General features: G+C 44.3%; 1 protein-coding gene across 1 annotated transcript in view; it reads left to right on the top strand.

Moving 5' to 3' along the window:
- LOC134843863 (diphosphoinositol polyphosphate phosphohydrolase 1-like) overlaps positions 1 to 10,271 on the top strand; it is a 296,926-nt gene extending 286,655 nt beyond the window's left edge. Inside the window, exons 2-5 of the mRNA XM_063860175.1 lie at positions 9,109 to 9,236; positions 9,469 to 9,624; positions 9,745 to 9,817; positions 9,882 to 10,271. Coding sequence (XP_063716245.1) covers positions 9,168 to 9,236; positions 9,469 to 9,624; positions 9,745 to 9,817; positions 9,882 to 10,255 — 672 coding nt within the window. The 5' untranslated portion in view covers positions 9,109 to 9,167 and the 3' untranslated portion in view covers positions 10,256 to 10,271. The remainder of the gene's footprint in view (positions 1 to 9,108; positions 9,237 to 9,468; positions 9,625 to 9,744; positions 9,818 to 9,881) is intronic.
- Positions 10,272 to 21,855: the final 11,584 nt, after the last annotated feature.

Here is a 21,855-nt window from a genome sequence, read left to right as displayed (position 1 = left end):
GTTTCAACAAAAGATATTCTTTCGACTTGAGCCTCACCTCCTCTGGTGTTGGCGCATTGGTTGATAGTGTTGTGTAATGCGTTGCTAGCATTGTTCGAAATTCATCATTCTTCACACCATCGATGAATTTCGAGGCAACTGCCAGGTTCATCCTTCTGCTTGACTCATCCGGTTGGCTGCGTCTTCTCAGCATTTCCAAGTTCTCTACCACCGGGAAGCTCATCCAAAGATCCCGTTCTCCCATGTGGAGAACGTTATTGGTGTTCTTCCGGCTACGTAAATCGCTCCTCGATTGGCGGCGGCCAGTCGGAGATTCGTTGGAATTAGATCTTCCCTCGTGAAGCCCATTCTTTCCCAAGTTTTTATCGGCATCACACTCACCACCGCTCCTGTGTCCAGAAGCCCTGTGACTCCACTTTTCTTTCCGTTGGTGTCAAGCAGACATGCGGTCGCATCTGCTTCGTACCCAATGTGTACTGCATCTTATTCCATCATGGCAACTTTGAGTTCCTCCTCACCGAAATAGATCTGCCCTATTTGGTCACTATCTGTTGTTACATAAGTCCTAGTGTAGATACTGATTCCATCCACGTTCAGCATCATCTGATACGGCCCATAGACTTCCACGTAGCGCCCATAAAGCTTCCTTATGCGAGGGCCATCCGTTCTTAGTAGTGCTCGCACAGCTCTTGACTCAGTGCGTGGCTCCACCTACCTCAGATAATCTGCATATGTGTCCAAATGCATCAAAGTGATCTCCAATGGTTCACTCAGATTTCTGATTACCTGATGTCCTGCTACCGAGATTATTGACTGTATTTTGCTTCCTTGCGGCACAATGCCGAACCTCTGACCGGAGATCACATTAAGTTTCATGCTCAAACTGCTTGGTGCCATTGTCTCTTCGACTTCTGTCGCCTCGAAGGTATTCAGTTTCTCCTGTAGTTTCTCATTCTCCAGTTCGAGTTTCACTTTCTGTTCGACCTCTTTTGTCACCAGTTCCTGCTGCACTCTATTTAGAGCATCCCTCGCGGCTGCCCTATAATCAACCTTGAAGTCATCGGTCGCAGTCACTGGTCCCGGTTCGCATGTCTCTTCAGTTACCGCTTGCATTTTCTTTGTCGCCACCTCTTGCGGTTTGTCTTTTCTGCGCGCCTTGGCTTCACTCAATAGGCGAGCCTTGCTGGCTTTCACTCCTGATAAAGCTTTCTCATGCCTTGGATGCTTGATGTCTGCTACAGCATTCCAGAATTGCGGACAATCCGATTTAAAATGACCTTCCAAAGTGCAAAAGAAACACCTCGGGCCGAATTTTGCAATTACTCCCCTCATGAAATCTTCATGATCGACCTCTGACGCACCTTCGTCCTCGAGGCTAAAGCCTATTGCTTTTATGCCCTGTTTGTAAGTTGGGCATGCTGACACATGATGGTCCGTTTAACTGCAATTGGCACAAGAGCGTCTCCTGTCCATATCATCCCTCGGTTTGTACCAGTTGTTCCCTTGGTTTGCTGGTCCGTTGTTGCAATTGCCATAATTGTTCTTATAATATCCAGATCTTGAAGGAGGTTTCAACAAAAGATATTCTTTCGACTTGAGCCTCACCTCCTCTGGTGTTGGCGCATTGGTTGATAGTGGTGTGTAATGCGTTGCTAGCATTGTTCGAAGTTCATCATTCCTCACACCAGCGATGAATTTCGAGGCAACTGCCAGGTTCATCCTTCTGGCTGACTCATCCGGTTGGCTGCGTCTTCTCAGCATTTCCAAGTTCTCTACCACCGGGAAGCTCATCCAAAGATCCCGTTCTCCCATGTGGAGAACGCTATTGGTGTTCTTCCGGCTACGTAAATCGCTCCTCGATTGGCGGCGGCCAGTCGGAGATCCGTTGGAAATAGATCTTCCCTCGTGAAGCCCATTCTTTCCCAAGTTTTTATCGGCATCACACTCACCACCGCTCCTGTGTCCAGAAGCCCTGTGACTCCACTTTTCTTTCCGTTGGTGTCGAGCAGACATGCGGTCACATCTGCTTCGTACCCAATGTGTACTGCATCTTATTCCATCATGGCGTCATGGCCTATCCTGCGAACTTTGAGTTCCTCCTCACCGAAATAGATCTGCCCTATTTGGTCACTATCTGTTGTTACATAAGTCCTAGTGTAGATAGTGATTCCATCCACGTTCAGCATCACCTGATACGGCCCATAGACTTCCACGTAGCGCCCACAAAGCTTCTTTATGCGAGGGCCATCCGTTCTTAGTAGTGCTCGCACAGCTCTTGACTCAGTGCGTGGCTCCACCTACCTCAGATAATCTGCATATGTGTCCAAATGCATCAAAGTGAACTCCAATGGTTCACTCAGATTTCTGATTACCTGATGTCCTGCTACCGAGATTATTGACTGTTCTTTGCTTCCTTGCGGCACAATGCCGAACCTCTGACCGGAGATCACATTAAGTTTCATGCTCAAACTGCTTGGTGCCATTGTCTCTTCGACTTCTGTCGCCTCGAAGGTATTCAGTTTCTCCTGTAGTTTCTCATTCTCCAGTTCGAGTTTCACTTTCTGTTCGACCTCTTTTGTCACCAGTTCCTGCTGCACTCTATTTAGAGCATCCCTCGCGGCTGCCCTATAATCAACCTTGAAGTCATCGGTCGCAGTCACTGGTCCCGGTTCGCATGTCTCTTCAGTTACCGCTTGCATTTTCTTTGTCGCCACCTCTTGCGGTTTGTCTTTTCTGCGCGCCTTGGCTTCACTCAATAGGCGAGCCTTGCTGGCTTTCACTCCTGATAAAGCTTTCTCATGCCTTGGATGCTTGATGTCTGCTACAGCATTCCAGAATTGCGGACAATCCGATTTAAAATGACCTTCCAAAGTGCAAAAGAAACACCTCGGGCCGAATTTTGCAATTACTCCCCTCATGAAATCTTCATGATCGACCTCTGACGCACCTTCGTCCTCGAGGCTAAAGCCTATTGCTTTTATGCCCTGTTTGTAAGTTGGGCATGCTGACACATGATGGTCCGTTGAACTGCAATTGGCACAAGAGCGTCTCATGTCCATATCATCCCTCGGTTTGTACCAGTTGTTCCCTTGGTTTGCTGGTCCGTTGTTACAATTGCCATAATTGTTCTTATAATATCCAGATCTCGAAGGAGGTTTCAACAAAAGATATTCTTTCGACTTGAGCCTCACCTCCTCTGGTGTTGGCGCATTGGTTGATAGTGGCGTGTAATGCGTTGCTAGCATTGTTCGAAGTTCATCATTCTTCACACCATCGATGAATTTCGAGGCAACTGCCAGGTTCATCCTTCTGGTTGACTCATCCGGTTGGCTGCGTTTCTCAGCATTTCCAAGTCATCTAGAAACTTGTCTATCGTTTCGTCTTCTCGTTGCCTCCGTTTCTCGAAGCGCATCATTGCCTGGTGCCCCTGCACCCCTGATCCAAAACAATTTAATAAGATTTCGACGATTTTTGCAGCTGTGTCTCGCTGATATTGCTTCTTGGCCCTGACAAAGTTCAGGGTTGTCCCTTCCAAGTTACTGGTGAGCGCACTGCATTCTTGTTTTTCCGATAAATCCTCTTCCTCGAAATGCAGTTTCATTACCTCTATCCAGGTGTCAATACAGCCATCAGATTCGTCTTTTTAGCATCTTGGTTACTTAAAGACTCTTCTGGACTTCTCACTGCGTTCATTGGTTCTGGATAGCCTCGTCAGGAACGTCTCCAAAGACCTGTTCAGGGGTTCAAAGGCTGTGGCCATTGCCGTAGCATCTCTCGAGTGCCCCGCTTGAGTATCATCGCACCTTGTTAAGGGCTCTGTATTCGGTGCATCTCTGCAATCCGAATTGCCGTGACTGTTTCCCTCTTGGCCCACATGACTCCTCCCTGGGCTCGCACGTCTCCTGTTACCGGAATCATCTCTCCCAGTCGCATGTGTGCCTTGCATCGGTCGTTCGTTTGAGATCTGTCTGTTCCCAGTTGAACTTTTCTTTACTGTTTGGGTCCCATGCTCTATTATCCCTTGTGGCATAGCCTGATGAACTACCCCTACCTCTAGTGGATCCATATGTCCTCCTCCTTTGATGGTCATTGAAGTTCACCTTCGGCTCCCTGCTGGGACCTCCCAAGTTAGGTTCCCCTTCTTTTGGTCCACTCCTGCTGCCTAGTAGCCCGTCCAACCTATCCATGATAGCCTGAGTTCGCCTCTCCATCATCGCATCTATCTTTGTGTAAAGAGTCCCAAGAGGCTGCTCTTGCTGAATTCTTAACTTCTCCATGTCGTCTCTTAAGCGTAACTCTCTCTGTTCCGCTTCTCTTGTCATTCGCGACAAGTTCTTCGCTATGTGATCGTCCGTTCTTTCCTTCAAGCGTTTTTAGCTCCTACCAACTTCTTGTCTATTGCGGTTTATTTCTTCCCGCAGACTCTCTCTTTCAATGTGGACTGCTCTTTCTAGTTCACTCATTCTTATGGACATCTGTTCATTCTGTTCTCCTATACTGCCCACTATGTTGTTCAAGGCTTCTTCTAATGATGCCCCGTTTTCTACTAGTGGCGTCACTAGTGGCGGTGTCACCCTATCGACCCCAGGTAGCTTCGTGCTGGTCGAGATTCGGGCTTTGATTCTCTGCCTTGACGTCTTTTCATTATCCACTTCAGGATCCGCCAATGCGTTGCCTAGCCCTCTGTTTCTACTCTCCCCAGTTCGCGTCTCTGAATTTGTCATACTCGCAAAGCCTCTCGACTGACCTGGTGTGTTTGCGTCTTTGCTTATCGTTCTCACCACACCAAATTTGTCCATGGTTCCAGTCTCTCTTTCGACGTATGCCTCATTCTCCTGGGTCGAACTATTGAGGCTGACTTGAGATCCAAAATCCACTTCCTCGTCTTCGTCCCCTTCATCCTCCTGGATTCACCTTCATTTCCTGTACCCACTCCCATGGTGAATGGAGAGATGTTTCCGAAAGTGTTCTTCATTCTTTCTGAGAACGATGAGGACGTTGTTTGTTTCTCAGTCCCGCCTGCCATCATGGTGTTGTCTGTTGGAGATCTTCCACAATTGCGGTTTATTTCACAATTGCCACAATTTCAGTAGAGATGTCGGACAGTTCCGACATCTCCTCTCGGTCCAATGTCCCGGTGGAAGTGGCCAAATCTTGGCCTTGTTCTACCGGAGTAGATTCACTCGCCAGCCTTCTGTCTCTCACCTCCGGCCCATGTATTTCCTGGTTCTCATTCATGGCCTGGTCCGGATGGACCTCCACTTCTAGCATAGCTTTTTGCTCTTCTGAGGACTTCTGACTCCTGGTTTCAACTATTCTGCCTGAAACCGTCTCCCTTTTGTCGGTCCGGGCTCGTGTGATCCGTTCCACAAAAGGGTCGGTCATTGCTCTTCTTTGCTTTTTAGGTATGAATTTCCTGGAGCTATTACCTCGTTTAGGTATTCTTGACTTATCTAGATTCATTTTCAATTTATCACTTCTTAATGCCTATACACTCAATTCGATTGCTATTGACCTTCTAGTTTGACTACTGATAATAATAACACAACACAATAAATTTCAAAAATTTCTATTAAATAGTGACCTTGTATGTTATCACGGCACAACGTATTCACAACTTATTCACAATAATCGATTATTAGTCGTAAGATTTGAGAACTAGCGCAGTATGATGATATCAGTCAATTTAAAATATAGTGTATTCACTACCCAACTAAGCACAAATTGTTGATTTAAAACCAGATATAACAAAATAAGAATAATTTTATGAAAAACGTATGTGTATTGTACTTTTAGTCAGTCGCAGTACAATAGTCGAACTTGTTTTATAAAGAAAGAGCTTTCCCTGCTTGGTGCTGCACCAAACAGACAAAACTTTTGAGGCAGTAATTTTCTCAAGTGGGCACCCACCGAGTACTGTGTTACCTATTTGCCTTCGAACTGCCCCAGCTAGACCTAGTAAAATCCTCAGGGCAGTCACTTTTCTCAAAAATATTTCAAATTTCAATCCACACCAATGAGTTAGACACTCTTTTTTAATTTAGACTTAGTGTCGCCAATATCCAAAATTGGACCTGTTTTGTTTTGGTCTGGTCTTTTTCTTTAAAGGCGAATTACCAGTGCAGTCGCTGGTTCCTAGCCTGTCTCTAAATAACCTAACAACCCTCACTATTATCTTTTCTTCTGTTTACTTAAATCCTTAAACAAAATAGTACCCCTCCGGGTTAATAAAAACAGTACCCCTCCGGATTGGCAAAAATATGACCCCTCCGGATCTGCAAAATTGAGACCCCTCCAGTTTGGGACCCCTCTGAGTTAGTAAATGTAAGACCCCTCCGGATTAGGACCCCACCGGTTTCGTGAAAACAAGACCTCTCCGGATTGGGACCCCTCCGAATTAGGAGAGAGAAAAAAAATATATTTTGACCCCTCCGGTTTTGTAAAATTAGCTTTTCTGAGACTTTTTTGATTTTCTATGTATACCCCTCCGGATACGTTCTCCGATGCTATTATGCTATTATCAACTATGAAGGGTATGTGGTCCTTCCATATATTTGCAGCCTCTTATTTGACAATTCACGCTAACGGTGAAGGGTCTTATCGCTAGCCTAATTTCGGCTCTACCAAAGTTTTCCGGTGCCTTAAGCCTTCCCTATTCTTTAAGAACAGCGCAAAATTGCCTTATCCAACCGTTTCCACCTTTTGATAGGGATGTAAGGGCTTTCCAAAAAATTTTTATAAATCGTGAGGGGTCTACCCTCCTGAATTGGTGAATTTGCTAAAAACAATCTCAAAAAACTTTCATGCTTACTTTTTCGGAAAATTTTTGCTCCTGTTAGTAAGCTCAGCTAATTTTTGATCTATTGGTACCAAGATCAACTGAATCTGTCCAGTAGTTCCAAAGTTATTAACCAAAACGTCTTTTCTCTAAAGTCAAGAAATTTCTCTCTTATAGGTTCCGCCAAACTTTTTCCGCAATTCTGTTCTTTTCGACCTAAAAATTATTGATCCGTGCTCAGAAGGCCTATACTTTTCTATTTCAATGCAAAAACCCGATCTAAAACGCTTCAGTCAAAAAAATTTGCGAAAAACTATGCTACCTGGACCCCTCCGGATTGACGAATCCACTGAATCAAACATTTTAGGTTCGATTTCTCTGTAACCCGGAAGGTTTTCGGGAAGCGGGTTTTAGAATCTGTAGATTCACTAGTGGAAGTTGTCCGAACAACTATTTTTACTGTCCTAACTCGAAAATTTCAAAAAAATTTCTAATTTTATAGTGTTCCGTTTTCTCAAAAATCACGAAATTACGGTTTTTGGTACCAAAATATTTCTAACTACTTCTGAACTAAACTTAACTGGTTCTACCTACTATAGTAGTGCAATTACGAAGTAACGCACTAATTTAGTGCTTTTTTCCGTTTCAAAAAATATCGATATGTCAAAAATCGCGATTTTTTGGGGGGATCGAAATATCGCTATTTTGACCCTAAAAACCGGTCTGTTTTCTTTGTTTTTTCACTGAAAAACTATATAGGAGTATTAATATGAGCTATATAAGTAATAATATTAGTATACTATACCCTTCGGGTTTGTTCAATATCCGAAATAAGGTGCTTAACTCAGATAATCTCAGTTCGGTGAAGGGTCACTACAGTTCAGCACTGTCGAGATCCCACAGATTACTATCCTAACTTTTGTACCAAAAGGGATACAAAACTTGTTAACGATACCCAACAGTCGATTGTTGTTACCGTTGAGCCCGTTCTTGTTGCTCCTTGTGTTGCTTGCCGGAACATTCTTCTCCCAAGACCCCTCCGGATTGAGCGCAAATCAGCAGACCCTTCCGGGTTGAGCGCAAATTAGCATTAACGTGCTTAAATACTCAAACAAACCTACAGTACAAGCCTCACTAACGGGCTACGAAAAAGATCGTAACGATCCTGATTGATATAAATGCCTGTAACATCAATATATCTGTCAACAACAAACGGGAGGGTCGGATCATATCTTGTCTGGGGGGATGATTTCTACTGATTTTTTACTTTGTACTGTTTTTGGTTTTTTGGGTTATTTTTTATGTTTTTTGTTTTTCTTGGGTACTATACTACATTTTGGTTGGTTTTATTTATATCTTTAAATGTTTTTGGTCACAAACATCTCAGGAACGAGGGGATGGCCGATCCCCCCACCCTTCCTGGTTCGTGAATTTTCGGTCTTAACTAGGTTAAAAAGCTATTCACGGTAATCCGGAAGGCTTCCGCGTTCCGAACTACCCTTCAGCCCCGGCGGTTTTGGCCTACTAAGGGCGTTAATGTGAGCATCCGCTCGGCGCGGAGTGCTCGTTAACGGTTCTGCCGGTCATGATGTTAAAAAAGAATAACACCCAGGAGCGCCATAAAAACATCTATGTAACATTCGCCCGGAAGATACATATCGACGGAAAATAAAGCTAGGTTCTAAGACGACACGCCAAATTCTAAACAGAGCTTCACATGCTTTTCACCGTCTCTACCAAGCCAGTTTTCTTGGTGGTCTTTCTAACATAGGTTTTCTTGAATCCGGCGAAATATGATTTATTCTTCTTCCGGAAGGCTGTCTTCCACCCTTCACCGTTGTTCGCAACGGCCTTGCAACTATTGTAGCGGCACAATAGTTGCAACTCGGAGCGGTCTATGTTACTTCTGTTTTTCTCTGATTCCGATCCTCAGTTTTTTCGTTGTTATCGTCGTCGCAACTAATGTTGTTGTGTGTCTATTTCAATTTTTTCTCCAAAATGACTGTTTTTGACGTTTCTTAGAATTATTACCTCATCAATGCGAATTTTTAAAATTTAGAAATTTCCGAATCCTTCAGCCCTCACGATTTGTCCAATCGTCCGAATAACGCTCTTATTCCTTCAAAACCGCCAATTCGGAAGGTTCGCTGCTAAAAACTCGAAATTGCTGCATCTGCATTTTTGTACATTCTGGTCGAATGTCACATTCAGTTTATGTTGTTATAACTTTAAACAGCCTATAAAGTGAGTGACAGTATATAACAAGCGCTGCAAAAAATTGCTGGTGTTTATCTGTCTTCAAATCGTAAGTAAGATTTTATGAATTTCAGAAGCACAATGACCTGAGGCTCTTTCACTTCAGCGAGTCAATAAACAATCTTGTGTTTGCATGAGCGCTGAGAAGCCGTTCCGACTGAGAGCAGGATGCGTCTGTCTTAAAGAGCCCAATTCTTATGAGGCAAGCATTTCAGCAAAACTCAACTGAATAATAAAACACAATTTCTTCAGTCGATGAAGTTAGTTGGTGAACTGAATATGAATTATTATTGAATAAGAATAAGCAACCTTTTCTTTTTTATACTAGTAAAGCCTATGACACAAAAATAAACTCAGCTTGAAAATGATTAAAAGTATTTTTTTGTCATTAATTACTGCAGTTGTAATCTTTTTAACCGGTCCATATGTTGAAGATACTACTGGTTCAGAGTCTGAAGAGTCGCTGCTCTTGGGCGATACCCGGAGGAGGATGGGAGAGAGGAGAGTCCATTATTCACTGCGCCAGGAGGGAGTTAATGGAGGAGGCAGGTGCCACTCTTAACATCACCACTTGCTTCGGAGCTTTTAAAGTGAGTCAAACATTATTAATCAGGCTGGTGAGCTGGCGCTCAATCGCTTTATATTTCATGATAACATCTAGTGTTCAATTATCTGAAAATGTTAGCGTGTCGCTTTTTCGGAATTTTCAGAGGGGAAGCAAAGTCACTGTGATGTTCGAAGGAAATGTAATTGACTGCTTGGAGGAATGGCCTGAAAAGTCAAGTAAGTCACTTTGAAATTTACTCTGCAATTGACTGCAGTTGCTCGAACAAAATTCGTTTTTTAGAGCGTGGTAGGAGATGGGCCAATATTAATGACGCGAAAAGTTTACTTAAGTCAGAGTATGAAGTATCATTGTTGGACATATACACACAGATGCGGAGAGGAGAAACATATTCAGGCTCGATTATCACAATTGAAGATAAGAAATGTCCTGCCGAGAGTTCAAATGAAGACCCACTATTTCCATCAAACGTCTCAGGCCGACTGACTTTGTACAGCTTTGAAACAACTCCTGCTGGAAGAAGTGAAAAGGAATCAAACAAAGAGACGATACCTGCGAGTATGAAGGAGATTGATACATTTCCTATAAAAAGCCTAACAAATCAGACGTTTTATGATAAAGTCAAAAAATTATCAAAGCAATCTAAAAATAAGTAGTCCGAAATTAGTTAAATTGAAAGTTAATTTTAAAATTGTTTTCAATCAGATAGGAAGTGACCATCATTCTACAGCCAAAATTCCTAAATTGGTCTGATGGTTTTTTAATAAGATATAGCTTATTTTGATCCACAGCAGAATATGGACCCGTAAATGATCATTTGAGCCATCCATCCCGTCTAGCAAAAAACGCCAAAACAAAATGATTTTCAAGCAAAAAAGGTGAAAAGCAACAAATGGTGATATCAATCGCGAGTATGGTTTTTGTGTAAACATAACATAAACGAGTGCTCGAATGAATTTTTTTAAATAACTTATTTGGGGAAAATTTTTCAAAAAGAGAACGAAAATACTTTAGAGTGGCGGGCATTGAAGTAAACAATAAACGTTTTAAATGATCAGATAGTTTCATCACATGCAAACTCAATTAAAAACGCATGCTAAGTTTCCCATAAATTATGCATTTCAGTTACCCGCATTTTGTAGTTTCTAGATAATCAATAATTCAATTTTCATATGATAGAGTCGGTTTTCCACATATAGCGAAATATTCCTTCTGGTCCGCCTCATAACCAAAAGAAACTAAGCACACTGGTTGAGCCTACTACATAAAGTCAAACTACATCAGCCATAGAGAAGCTTAAAGCTAGCTCAAAGCAATTGTGCGCGAGTTCTGAAACGGCAAGTTACTCAAGTCATCGACTTTTGTGCAAACCTCAATCGCAACCAAGACGAGTTGAGCGATGAAACAACTGAACTTAAGCGTTGCTGGGTCAATCCTCAATCGCTAATCACAACAATTTCGGATTATGGTAAAGACACTGTGCCTTTCACTCTATCGATGCTGCTAATTCGTTTCAAGCCAAGTAAATTGCCCATTGTAGCGGATCCTATCATAGATGAGCTTAATGAAGATGAAATATTTTCAAGAAAACGATTCAACTAATTGCACAAAGAGCTTTTGTATACATAAACGATGATGGTGATTGCTATTATCGTGGGCACTTGAAACCGAGGAGATCGTATATGCGAGGGAATCGTTGAAACAGGGAATCGGAAGCTTAGTACACTGCCGATTTTAAGATTGCAAAAGTTGCCCATAAACAACGATGAAGGATAAAACATAATTTAGTTAATCAAACATCACAAAAAATTAAAAACAATGGCCAGTCATCCAGCTCATCTTTCATCAATTCAATTTTCATATGATACAGTCACTTTACAGGTGTCGCAAAGTATTCAGGAAGATCTAACTTCATATCTGAATGCCAAAATTGTTTCCTGCCACTAAGTTATAATGCAAATAGTTCTTTGCAGAAAATAATCGGCTAAATTCAATTCGTTTCTTTTTGAAGTTGAGAGTTTTGTTATCGCTAATTTTGGTGTATGGGGTAATGCTCAGTTGCTAACTAATTTCTTAAAAAGCATTTGAAATTTTACCACAAGCTGGCTTCGGTTGAAATATACTTAGTGTCTTGCCTGACTGCTGCAATATTAAACAAGAATACCTGGTTGCCATTGTGACTGGTAGGAAAATGGCTAACACACGAAACTCTTTAAAGTTGTTCTAGACCTCAAAATACAAAAGTTATAGTTTGAGGGGGTAGTTTTGGCTGCGGTTTTAATGGGAACGAGTCACAATGTAATATTCGCCCGGAAGTACATATCCGCGGAAAATAAAGCCAAGCTATAAAACGACTGGCCAGCGTCTAAACTAAGTTCTACATGCTTTTCACCGTCTCTACCAAAGCCAGTTCTTTTGGTGGTCTTTGTAACATCGGGTCGACAAAAACGTTACTGCTTTCGGCTTCGGTCAAAACACTCAAATTAACTTACTTACATGCAAAATTAGTGAGCTCATGGCTGGGTCTCAGTATCCCCAGGCCACGAGGTCACTCCTAAAAACAGGGCTACTACTATTTGTTATATTACTATTGTTTTTGTTCAGTAGAGAAAAATCATCGTCTCCATCGAAGATGGATCAACCCTTTCCCTTAGCTCCTAGCTTCTCATCGTCGGAAAATGAATTCAGATGTTAAATAAATGCAATTCAGGACATAGGGAAGCTAAAAGTTTGTATAAAATGATATAAGTTCCAGTCCCGAGACCCCTCCGGATTCTTGAATCCGGGCAAATAACACCCTTATCTCCTCTCCGGAAGGCTTGTTTCCACCCTTCACCGTTAGTGTGAATGGCCTTGGAACGATTGTAGCGACACAATCGTTGCAACTCGGAGCGGTCTCTGCTATTTCTGCTTCTCGTTCAATTCTCGTTATGGTTTTTTATCGCGATTATCGTTGTTGTCGCCGTCGCAACTATTGTTGTTCTGTTTTTATTTCAGATTTCTTCCAAAATGGTCGTTTTTGACGTTTCTCAGAAATATGACGTCATCATTCGAAATTTAAAAAAATTAAAAATACCAGAGTGTTCTAGCCTTCACGATTCGTCCAATCGTCTGAATAACACCGTTAATACTCCAAAACTGTTAATTCGGAAGGTTAGCTGCTAATAATCCGAGATTGCATTTTCGTCCATTCTGGTCGAATGTCACACAAACTGTTGGTACTCAAATTTAGTTTTTTTTTTGTAGTTTGAAGTTCGATTAAAATTTGTTTGCCGAATGCAATGCACATCACGCGTCCCAGTAAAAAAAAGTGCAAATGGCGTGAATTTAATGAAAAATGCACTTAGAGTTTCAAAGCTTGGAGCCGAATGGAAGAAAAATACAATTTGACCCAGTTTTCTGCAGCCATCTCAAGTGGTATAGGGGTTTCAAAATTGTTTTAAAACCTCTGCAGTTAGTAGTGTTGATTTTTGTAGCCAAATAAAGCATGTTAAGGCATATGTTCTTTTATTGCGCTCGCTGCTAGGGATTTTGGCAACCGGTTTTTTTTAGCAGACCAATCTTTTAGCAGACTCGGATTATTTTTAAACTCAGAAAGCTAAGTTCAAACGCAGCGGCGATTAGTGACCGCTTGCTCCGATGCGCTTCAATTAAACACTAGTGTTGTGAGCGTAAATCTTTGTTTTGCCGCTAATATAGACTGTTGTCTTTGAAGTAGTTGTCTTGATTGGGGAAGCTTGATCCCAGACTGAAGCGTCATTTGAGTTTCGATCAATCATGTATCGCTTTATTACGCTGGTCTTCTAAAAGACTCAATTTTCCCTTTGTTAGGCTAAAAGATTGATCTGCTAAACGATCGATCCCCATTGCGCTCGTAACGGTACAATTTGGCATGGAATTCTTTTCGCTCTTACTTAATACGATGCAATACCAGGCGGCTTAATCGAAATATTTTGAATCAAATAAAACAATATCTGAAAAAAAATAACTGATACTATACAAAATTTATACATCAACACTGCCGAATCGAAGAAGTATTTGAAATGCAAACATGCCTAAAATTTTGTCGGAGAGGATTATGATGAGGCAAGTGAATATAATTTTTAGCAGGACTACAAGTATGTTCCCTTTTCAAATTTTTGTTTTAAGGGTTAATATAGGTATTTGTTTTCGTTTTTTTCTTTCGAAAAATATGGATATACTTCGAAAAATCTGATACACGGTTGCTGTGAAAGTGACAGAGAATGTTCCGATCACCCTTATCGGTCACGGTTGCAGGGGTCCAAATACCATACCCCTCCTCAAGGTGGGATCGGCTGTGGCAAAATCGGTGACATCTTTCTCCCCACGGAAAAAGAAGCCCAAGAGTGACAGATGGGGTTGGGCCGGGGGCAAATTAGAAAAAACCCTTATCATTACCCTTGCTTTAAGCAATGGTATTGCGATCGGGTACTAGACTTTTTTCCAGATAATAACTTCGTTCACAGGACTCATCTCGACTCATTCATCTACTGTGCTTTTCTGTTGCAAAAGACTTATTTAGAGCATGTTAGCATTTTGAGTGTACGCTCAATCAAACTGTTGAACTTAGCATTCGCGGTGCATTGAGTGAAGACACTATCATCAAGTTTCTTTTAACTTTTTTTGGCTTTATAAGGCTTCGCCTAATCTTATTCCGCTAATAGGCTTCGTTGTATCGAGTTAATTGAGTTGTACATAGTTTTTAGAATGAATCCATAGTAAAATTGGCATGGGGACATCTTTACAGCTGAATTCATACAAAAACAATGCGAAATAAAAAGTAATGCGTTTTTTAAAGAGTTTTTTAAATGCGTTTTTCAGTTTTCACGTATCAGTGCAATGAATCAAAGAAGGTCGATTGTTTTCTTTAGCAGACCGAAAGTGAAAGTCCCACAGCTCATGTGGATATATCCGGTATCATTGATTTGTGTAGAATTGGTAATTCTAGCAAATTTTTCGACTTAGCGTATTTTCTGCTTGGGTATCGTTACCTTGGTTTACGTTTAGGTATTTCATTTTTCGTTATGAGGTCTAAATAGCTTAATCGGATGGCTGTTAGCTAAGGGTAAACAAAGTAGAAAGATTGAAAAGTGGACTTAAAGCTAAATAAAGTAGTAGAAATAAAATCCAAGAAAAATGCACTTTTACCCGGACATTTCCCCCTCTAACTCTGGCTGGGATTAAGAAAATGGAAAACGGTTCATACCTGTAGGTAGCTAATTGTTATGGGATTGTACATGCACGGAACTATGTGCCTAGGGTAAATTGGGTCATGGAGGTACAACCGAGTATAAAAGCAAAACTTATCCCCGACCGTGTATTTTATCCTAACACGATAGGGAAAATATTAGTAAATTTGGTTCAAAATCGGATTATGATTAGTTTATTGGGATCGTACGACTTTGTTGCTTGGGTCAAGATTTGACACCGAAGTCAATTGGTATTTAAGTAAGTAGCGTAGGGGCGGATTTAACTGATAAGACTCATACGACTTCGGTTACTTACCCGATTTACGATACCAACCGCAGGGGGATGTATTTACGAAACGTGAACAAGTCGATAAAAACCCCGGACTTGGAACCCGTCAGCTTTGACAGAGGGATTAGGTAAAAGGGAAAACCATAGGGGGCGGTTGTGCTTAAGGGGATGACAACACCGATATGAAGTGCCGTGACTTTAACAAAAACGGAGCGCAAATAGAGATAAGAAGTGGAGGTTCGAGAGCGGATTTTGAAGGGTGAACGAGTTAACGAACGTAAGATTCAGTAGGTCCCAGTTGTGGTCACTATCTGAACTCATCAGTTAATTGTTTCACAGCGAGTGGAGTAAGAACGCAAACCGAATTGCCTTGTGGAATATTAGTTAGAGTAGAAGCTAGCAAAAGTCGGAGAGCTTAGTCGACGCGTGTACTGACCGAGTACGCCGAAGAAATTGTTAAGCGTGTACAGATCGCAAACCATTCTTTTGTATATTAATGAATTATACTCTGGCCGAACTAGTAGGCCCTTTGTATTCAGACTTATATATATTGAATTCATTTGAAAGAAAGGAATTCGTTGTACGCGACTTCAAGCGAGATATAGCGAGCAAGAGCATCACTGACCAAGGGGGAGCAATAGAATACAGTAGAGGACAACTCACTACTAACATAACCCTTTCGGGATTGTCGTTAATACCGAGCCTTAGTGTCCCCTGCTTTAGCACGGTACAAGGGAAAGCTTCGCAAGACCGTGTGTGGAAATCCTAAAGACGACATTGGCGCTCCTGGGTGGGCTTTGTCCTAGACTGAAGTTGCAAACGAACGAACAACCATCCCGTGAGCAAACACGATGATGAACGACGACGATAGAGCTGCATTGGCAGAGACTTCTGTGGCGGCAGCGAATGCTTTGGACAGGCTGCAAGGAGTCTTTGGCTTTGGCACCATTCGCCCCGATCGGTTTCCCTCCAGTAGCTATCAGAACTGGGCCGACTGGAGGAAGCATTTCGCCTGGGTTGCGGATGCTAACAGATGGGAAGATGAACAGGCTCGGATGGTGTTGCCTACGTGTCTGACAGGATAAGCTCTGGATGAATTTACCAGCATGCCAGCCCACTTCAGAGAGGAGGAAGACGGTTTCCCAGCGCCAACACTTGCACGGATGCTGGCCGAACTAGACCAGCGTATAATGCCCTTCCAAACTCAAGCAGCGGCTAGGGCGGAGTTCAAAAGTCTGATGCAAGGAGACAAGGAGGGCTTGAGGAAATTCTCTCGGCGAATCCGATCACTTGGAGATGTTGCTGATGGAAATCTGGGAGCTCAAGCTCGAGACGATATGAACCGAGAACAGTTCATAGACGGGCTATTTGACGTGGACCTTCAAGACCTACTTCTGCGAGAAGATCTAGGAAGCCTAGTGCAAGTAGTTGCCCGCGCCCAAGCCTTGGATCTTGTGAATAAAACGTCCAGGGCCCGGAACCGGAGAAAGATGCACCTTGCGAGGCTTGCCGAAAATGTCCCAGAGCCGGGTGCTGAGGCTGGTCGGAGTGTAGGCGGACAGATCCCTCGAAACCAACCCGTGGGATCTAGTCAGGGACGTCAGCAGGCGAGCAATGACCCCCGCATCGACCAACTGGTGAGTGTCCAGAATGATCTGTTAGCTCAGATGCAGAACATGACGGCCATGATGGGTAGGTTTGTTAATTCTATCATCCCCGTCCCCCACCCGGAAAACTCACCGCGGTGGGAACCTTCCCAACGACCCCGACAACTATACGAACCCCAACCCGGCGAGAATAGATCGAACTTATCTCCTGGCCTTGGAGGTCGTTACGGAATGAAAAACCAGATACCCCGTGGGAACTGTTTTGGCTGCGGCCAGGCAGGTCATTTTGCGAAGGAGTGCCCCCAGAAGAATTTGGATCATTTAAACTACCAAGGGCCGGGGCATTGAATATGCATCAGGGAGGTTTTGTCCCGGCCCAGATAAAGAATCAACAGCGAGTAAATCACCCATCCCCCACTTCCAACCCCTCTATGTACCGCTTGGACCCCACGACGAGCCCTCAGGTGCAAATGAGAGGCGAAGACTTTCGAGGAACAGAGCAGGTTCAGACTTTAGTCCACCAAACGACCCCCAGTCGACAGGAAGAACCTAAACAACTTACGAGTATCCAGTGTCAGACAGAGAGTTCATTGGAATTCGTGAGTGTTTGCCGAGTGCCTGAAGCACCATTCGGGCTAATAGCGGAAGCGATTTTGGGCGGGCTACCGGTAAAAGCACTAGTGGATACGGGAGCTACGATCAACCTAATACGAAGCGAGGTGTACCATAATTTGACTACAGCCCCACCGTTACGGCCCTACAAAGGGACACTAGAAACAGCGGATGGAAGGCAAGTGGGAGTCGGGGGATGGGTGACGGCTAACTTGGAGCTAGGGTCAATCGACGATGAGGTCGAAGCCCTGGTGGTGCCTGAGCTGAAAGCGGAAATGATCATAGGACTTCGGTCTTTAAAGGAGCATGAATGCTCGTTAGATTTTCAGTGTGACAACCTCTGGACGGGACGGAAAGAGGGATCTATAGTTCCCCTGCAATATGAAATATTGAAGGTGACCTCATACCCTAAACACCCGCCAGAGGACGATAATTACTGGGACGTAAACTCGTCGCACAGTACCCCCTTAACCGAACCACACACTCCTCTTGGTGGGTCAAACGTTGAGTCATCATATGCAATGGGGGATGTTGTAGAAGGTTGGCCCCCCGTCAATCAGGACCACGAGGTGCAGGGAATGCAAGAGGAAGGGTCGATGGACTTTCAAGTACAGGCTAAACGACATCTAGATGAACATATAGAGAAGATTCTAGAACTAGCAGCTCCCGAGGTGACAGGAACGGAGAGGGACCGGCTGAAACAGTTGATCCGTACTTATAGAGATGTGTTCGCTTTGACAGATGCCGAACTTGGCCAAACTAAATTAGTGACACATCGGATTGATACTGGAGACTCGGGCCCTATCAAGATTCCCCCCCATCGAACATCTTCCGCAAAGATGCCGATCATCAGGGACGAAGTTAAGAGCATGCTGGAGAAAGGGGTGATCCAACCTTCAAAAAGCCCTTATAGTGCACCAATTGTCTTGCAAACGAAGAAAGACGGGAGTTGGCGGTTCTGTGTGGATTATCGGAAGCTGAATGATGTAACGGTCAAGGACGCATTTCCGATTCCGAAGATACATCAAACGTTCGATGCTCTTAACGGGCAGAAGTGCTTCTCTTCCCTCGACCTGGCGAGTGGGTATTGGCAAGTGCCTGTAGCCGAGTAAGACCGACACAAGACAGCCTTTGTGACACCGGATGGAGGATTCTATGAGTACGCTATGATGCCCTTTGGGCTGTCCAATGCTCCGAGAACGTTTCAGCGCCTCATGAATGAATTGTTTCGGGACCACCTGTGGAAGTGGGCCCTAGTATTCCTCGATGATGTGCTGGTGTATAGCAAGTGCGAAGACAACCATTTTGCACACCTGAAGGCTACCTCCAGCTGCTAAGGGAGGCAAATTTGAAAGCCGAAGAAATGCAGGTTGGTACAGAAGGAGGTGACTTATTTGAGCCACATAATTGGAAACGAAGGTATCCAAGTGGATCCCAAGAAAGTTGAAGTGGCTGAGAACTGGCCAGTGCCCAAAACAGTAAAGGGGGCGAGGTCTTTCCTCGGATTCTGCAATTACTACCGTCGATTTGTGAAGGACTTTGCCGGGATTGCGAGTCCCCTGTCCTCTTTGACGAAAAAGAAGGTGCCCTTTATCTGGAACGACGAATGTCAGACAGCCTTCGATAGATTACGGAAAGAGCTTATTACGGCCCCAGTTCTGGAATTTCCTGACTACACGGGAACCTTTATAAGGGACACGGATGCGAGCAATACCAGCTTGGGCGCTGTACTCTCGAACGTCATCAACGGGGAGGAGAGACCACTTGTGTACGCTAGCAGGGTACTATCAAAAACAGAGACAAATTACTCAACGACTAAACGAGAAGCCTTGGCTGTGGTGCAAGCGGTGAAATGGTTCAAACCCTACATCTGGGGGGTAAAATTTGTCCTTCGCACCGACCACTCCAGCCTTCAATGGCTCTTTAGGCAGAAGGAACCCGATGGAATGACCTTCCGAATGCAACAGCAACTTCAAGAGTTTGACTTCAATGTAGTCCACAGAGCTGGGGCTAAACATGGAAACGCGGATGGCCTTTCCAGGATGCTAAAAGAAGGGCCCGACTGGATGCCAGGGGAGAAGGAGATGGCATTCGGGTCTTGCATAATTGGCCTTACAGAATTGGCCTTACAGAAAGCAAAGCAGCACCAAGTCGAAACTCTCAATGATCAGCGAGACCCAGGAAGAGGACGAGGAAGAAACGATTACCTGGGAACGGACGCCCTCTGAAATATCGACTCTGCAAAAAGAGGATGACGCGATGTCTCAGGTGTTCTATTGGGCGGAGTTGGAAGGCGACGCGGGCGATATGCCATCTCTGGGGAAAAAACCTCATTCCCAAAGAGCAGGCGATACAGTACGGACCCGAGGCTCTAGCTTACTGGTCTAGATGGAACGAACTAAGTATCCGAGGGGGGGGGGGTGCTCTATAAAAAATGGTTCCCAAGGGATGACTTGCGTCCGGTATTGCAGACGATTGTTCCTGCAACCGGGAGGAAGGAGATCCTCAACCAGCTGCACTCCTCGCAGATTAGCGGCGGACACTTTGCAGTTGAGAAGACCCTCGCTCGAATTCGTCAACGGTTCTGGTGGCCCACCATGAGGACAGACGTGGAGAAGAAGATACAATGGTGCCTCATTTGTGCAGCGCGGAGCACATGAGAAAAAAAGAGGGTCGCTGGGCTTGTCCCGTTTAAAGTGGGGATCCGATTCAACACATTGGCGGCGGACATCCTAGGGCCCGTGACGTTGGCAGCAAAGTCTCGTGCGAAGCACATATTAATAATGACGGACTTGTTCACGAAGTATGCAATTGCCGTCCCACTTGTATCCACGGATTCGGCAGAGGTGGCCCGGGAGATAGTCGAGAACTGGGTACTCAAGTTTGGGGCACCGAACATCCTGCACACCGATCAAGGGAAGAACTTTGGGAGCAATCTCATCCTCGAAATGTTCCGTCTGCTGGGGATCGATAAATCCCGCACTTCCCCGTACCACCCCCAAGGCAATGGACAGGTAGAACGTCATAATAGGGTAATTGCGGACGTCATTTCAAAGTACTGCGCGGACAACCCCCGGACATGGGATACAGTTTTGCCCTGCTTGAATTTCGTCTATAATACTACCATCCACCGAACAGCTGGTGCGACCCCTTTCAATCTAGTACATGGACAGGAATGCCAGTACCCAATCGACCTGTTCTACCCAAAACCCTACGACGAAGTTCCGACACAGGATGGGTTTGTAGAATGGCTGGACGAACAATTCCGAGACGCCCATAGCAGCGCTCGAGAGCTACTGGGAACTAATCAGCGACGCCAAAAGGATCAATATCGGAAAAGAGTTCACGGAGAACCGTACGCGACGGGAGACAAAGTGTGGGTTTGGGCGAAAGAGAAGATAAAGTCGAAGAAGTTCTTCTTACCATGGGATGGGCCCTATGTGGTCTTGGCCAAAGTCTCTGAAGTGAATTACAAGGTGGCCAAACCCTCCACCCCCGCAAAGGTGCGGTATTTGCATTTTAACATGTTGAAACCGTATGTAGAGGAGAACCCGCAATCCAACGAGGCTTCCCGCCCTAAGCGTCCGACCCCTTCACGGTCGGTCAGATTCTTTGACGACCCTGGAATTAGAGACGACGAGTTGGAAATGGCTATTGGAGATACCCACAAGTTAAGACCCTTGAGGTTACCTACCCCACGACTACCTCCGAATGCCCGGTTGAACGACGAACCCCTAGAGAGCCCTAACCCAATAGAGGATCCGAACCAAATCGAAGCCGAAGTAGTGGAGACTTACGACGCTGCCGAACTGGAGACCAGAAGGGAAGACGACCATCCGAACGCGCCAGCGGACCAGAAACTTGCTCCACCAGAACCTAACGAGTCCTTGGAGTTGAGGGGAGAGCACGAGGCAGAGGGCGAGGGCCGACCTAGTCGTAGACGGCGACCTCCTGTTCGCTTTGGGATTGACGAGTTCGAGCGGGGCTAACTCCAACCCCAATCAGACAAACACTATTAAAACTTTCTTTCCCCGTTATACCTATTAGCTAGATAAATTAGGACCTCCAAAAAAAAAAAATTTGCTATAACTTCAGAAGGGGGAGACCAAAACTTAAAACTTAAGGGAAATCTTTAATGAAATTAATGGATATACTTAAATGGTTATAGGCTTTCCAAATTCCAGGGGAAAATCAGATACTTAGGGATGTGACGGTCTTATTCATTTAGTCTTTCTTTTTTTTTATTATTGCTGTTTAGATCGTAAATTGTAATCTACATTTGAACTCATGGCTGGTCGGGCTGGCAATCCTCTTGCTACTTGGAGTATGGCCCTCATCGGCAGTGACGATCAACCATACCGCCGGAGCAGTGTTCATGGCGGAGACTCCCCTCATCATTGCGAGCGCAATGGAAACTTCTTGGGTTTCGGTACCATTCCCCGTGGTCCCTGCGATTAATCGGACACTCCTCGATATAGCCTTCCAGGAACATCAGTATATGTTGGCGGATCGCTGGAAAGAATGGGATGGCAAGATCT

The sequence above is a fragment of the Symsagittifera roscoffensis genome, chromosome 4, assembly GCF_963678635.1.
Source record: "Symsagittifera roscoffensis chromosome 4, txSymRosc1.1, whole genome shotgun sequence".
Taxonomy (NCBI): Eukaryota; Metazoa; Xenacoelomorpha; order Acoela; family Convolutidae; genus Symsagittifera; species Symsagittifera roscoffensis.
This window is presented reverse-complemented; position numbering and strand designations above follow the sequence as displayed.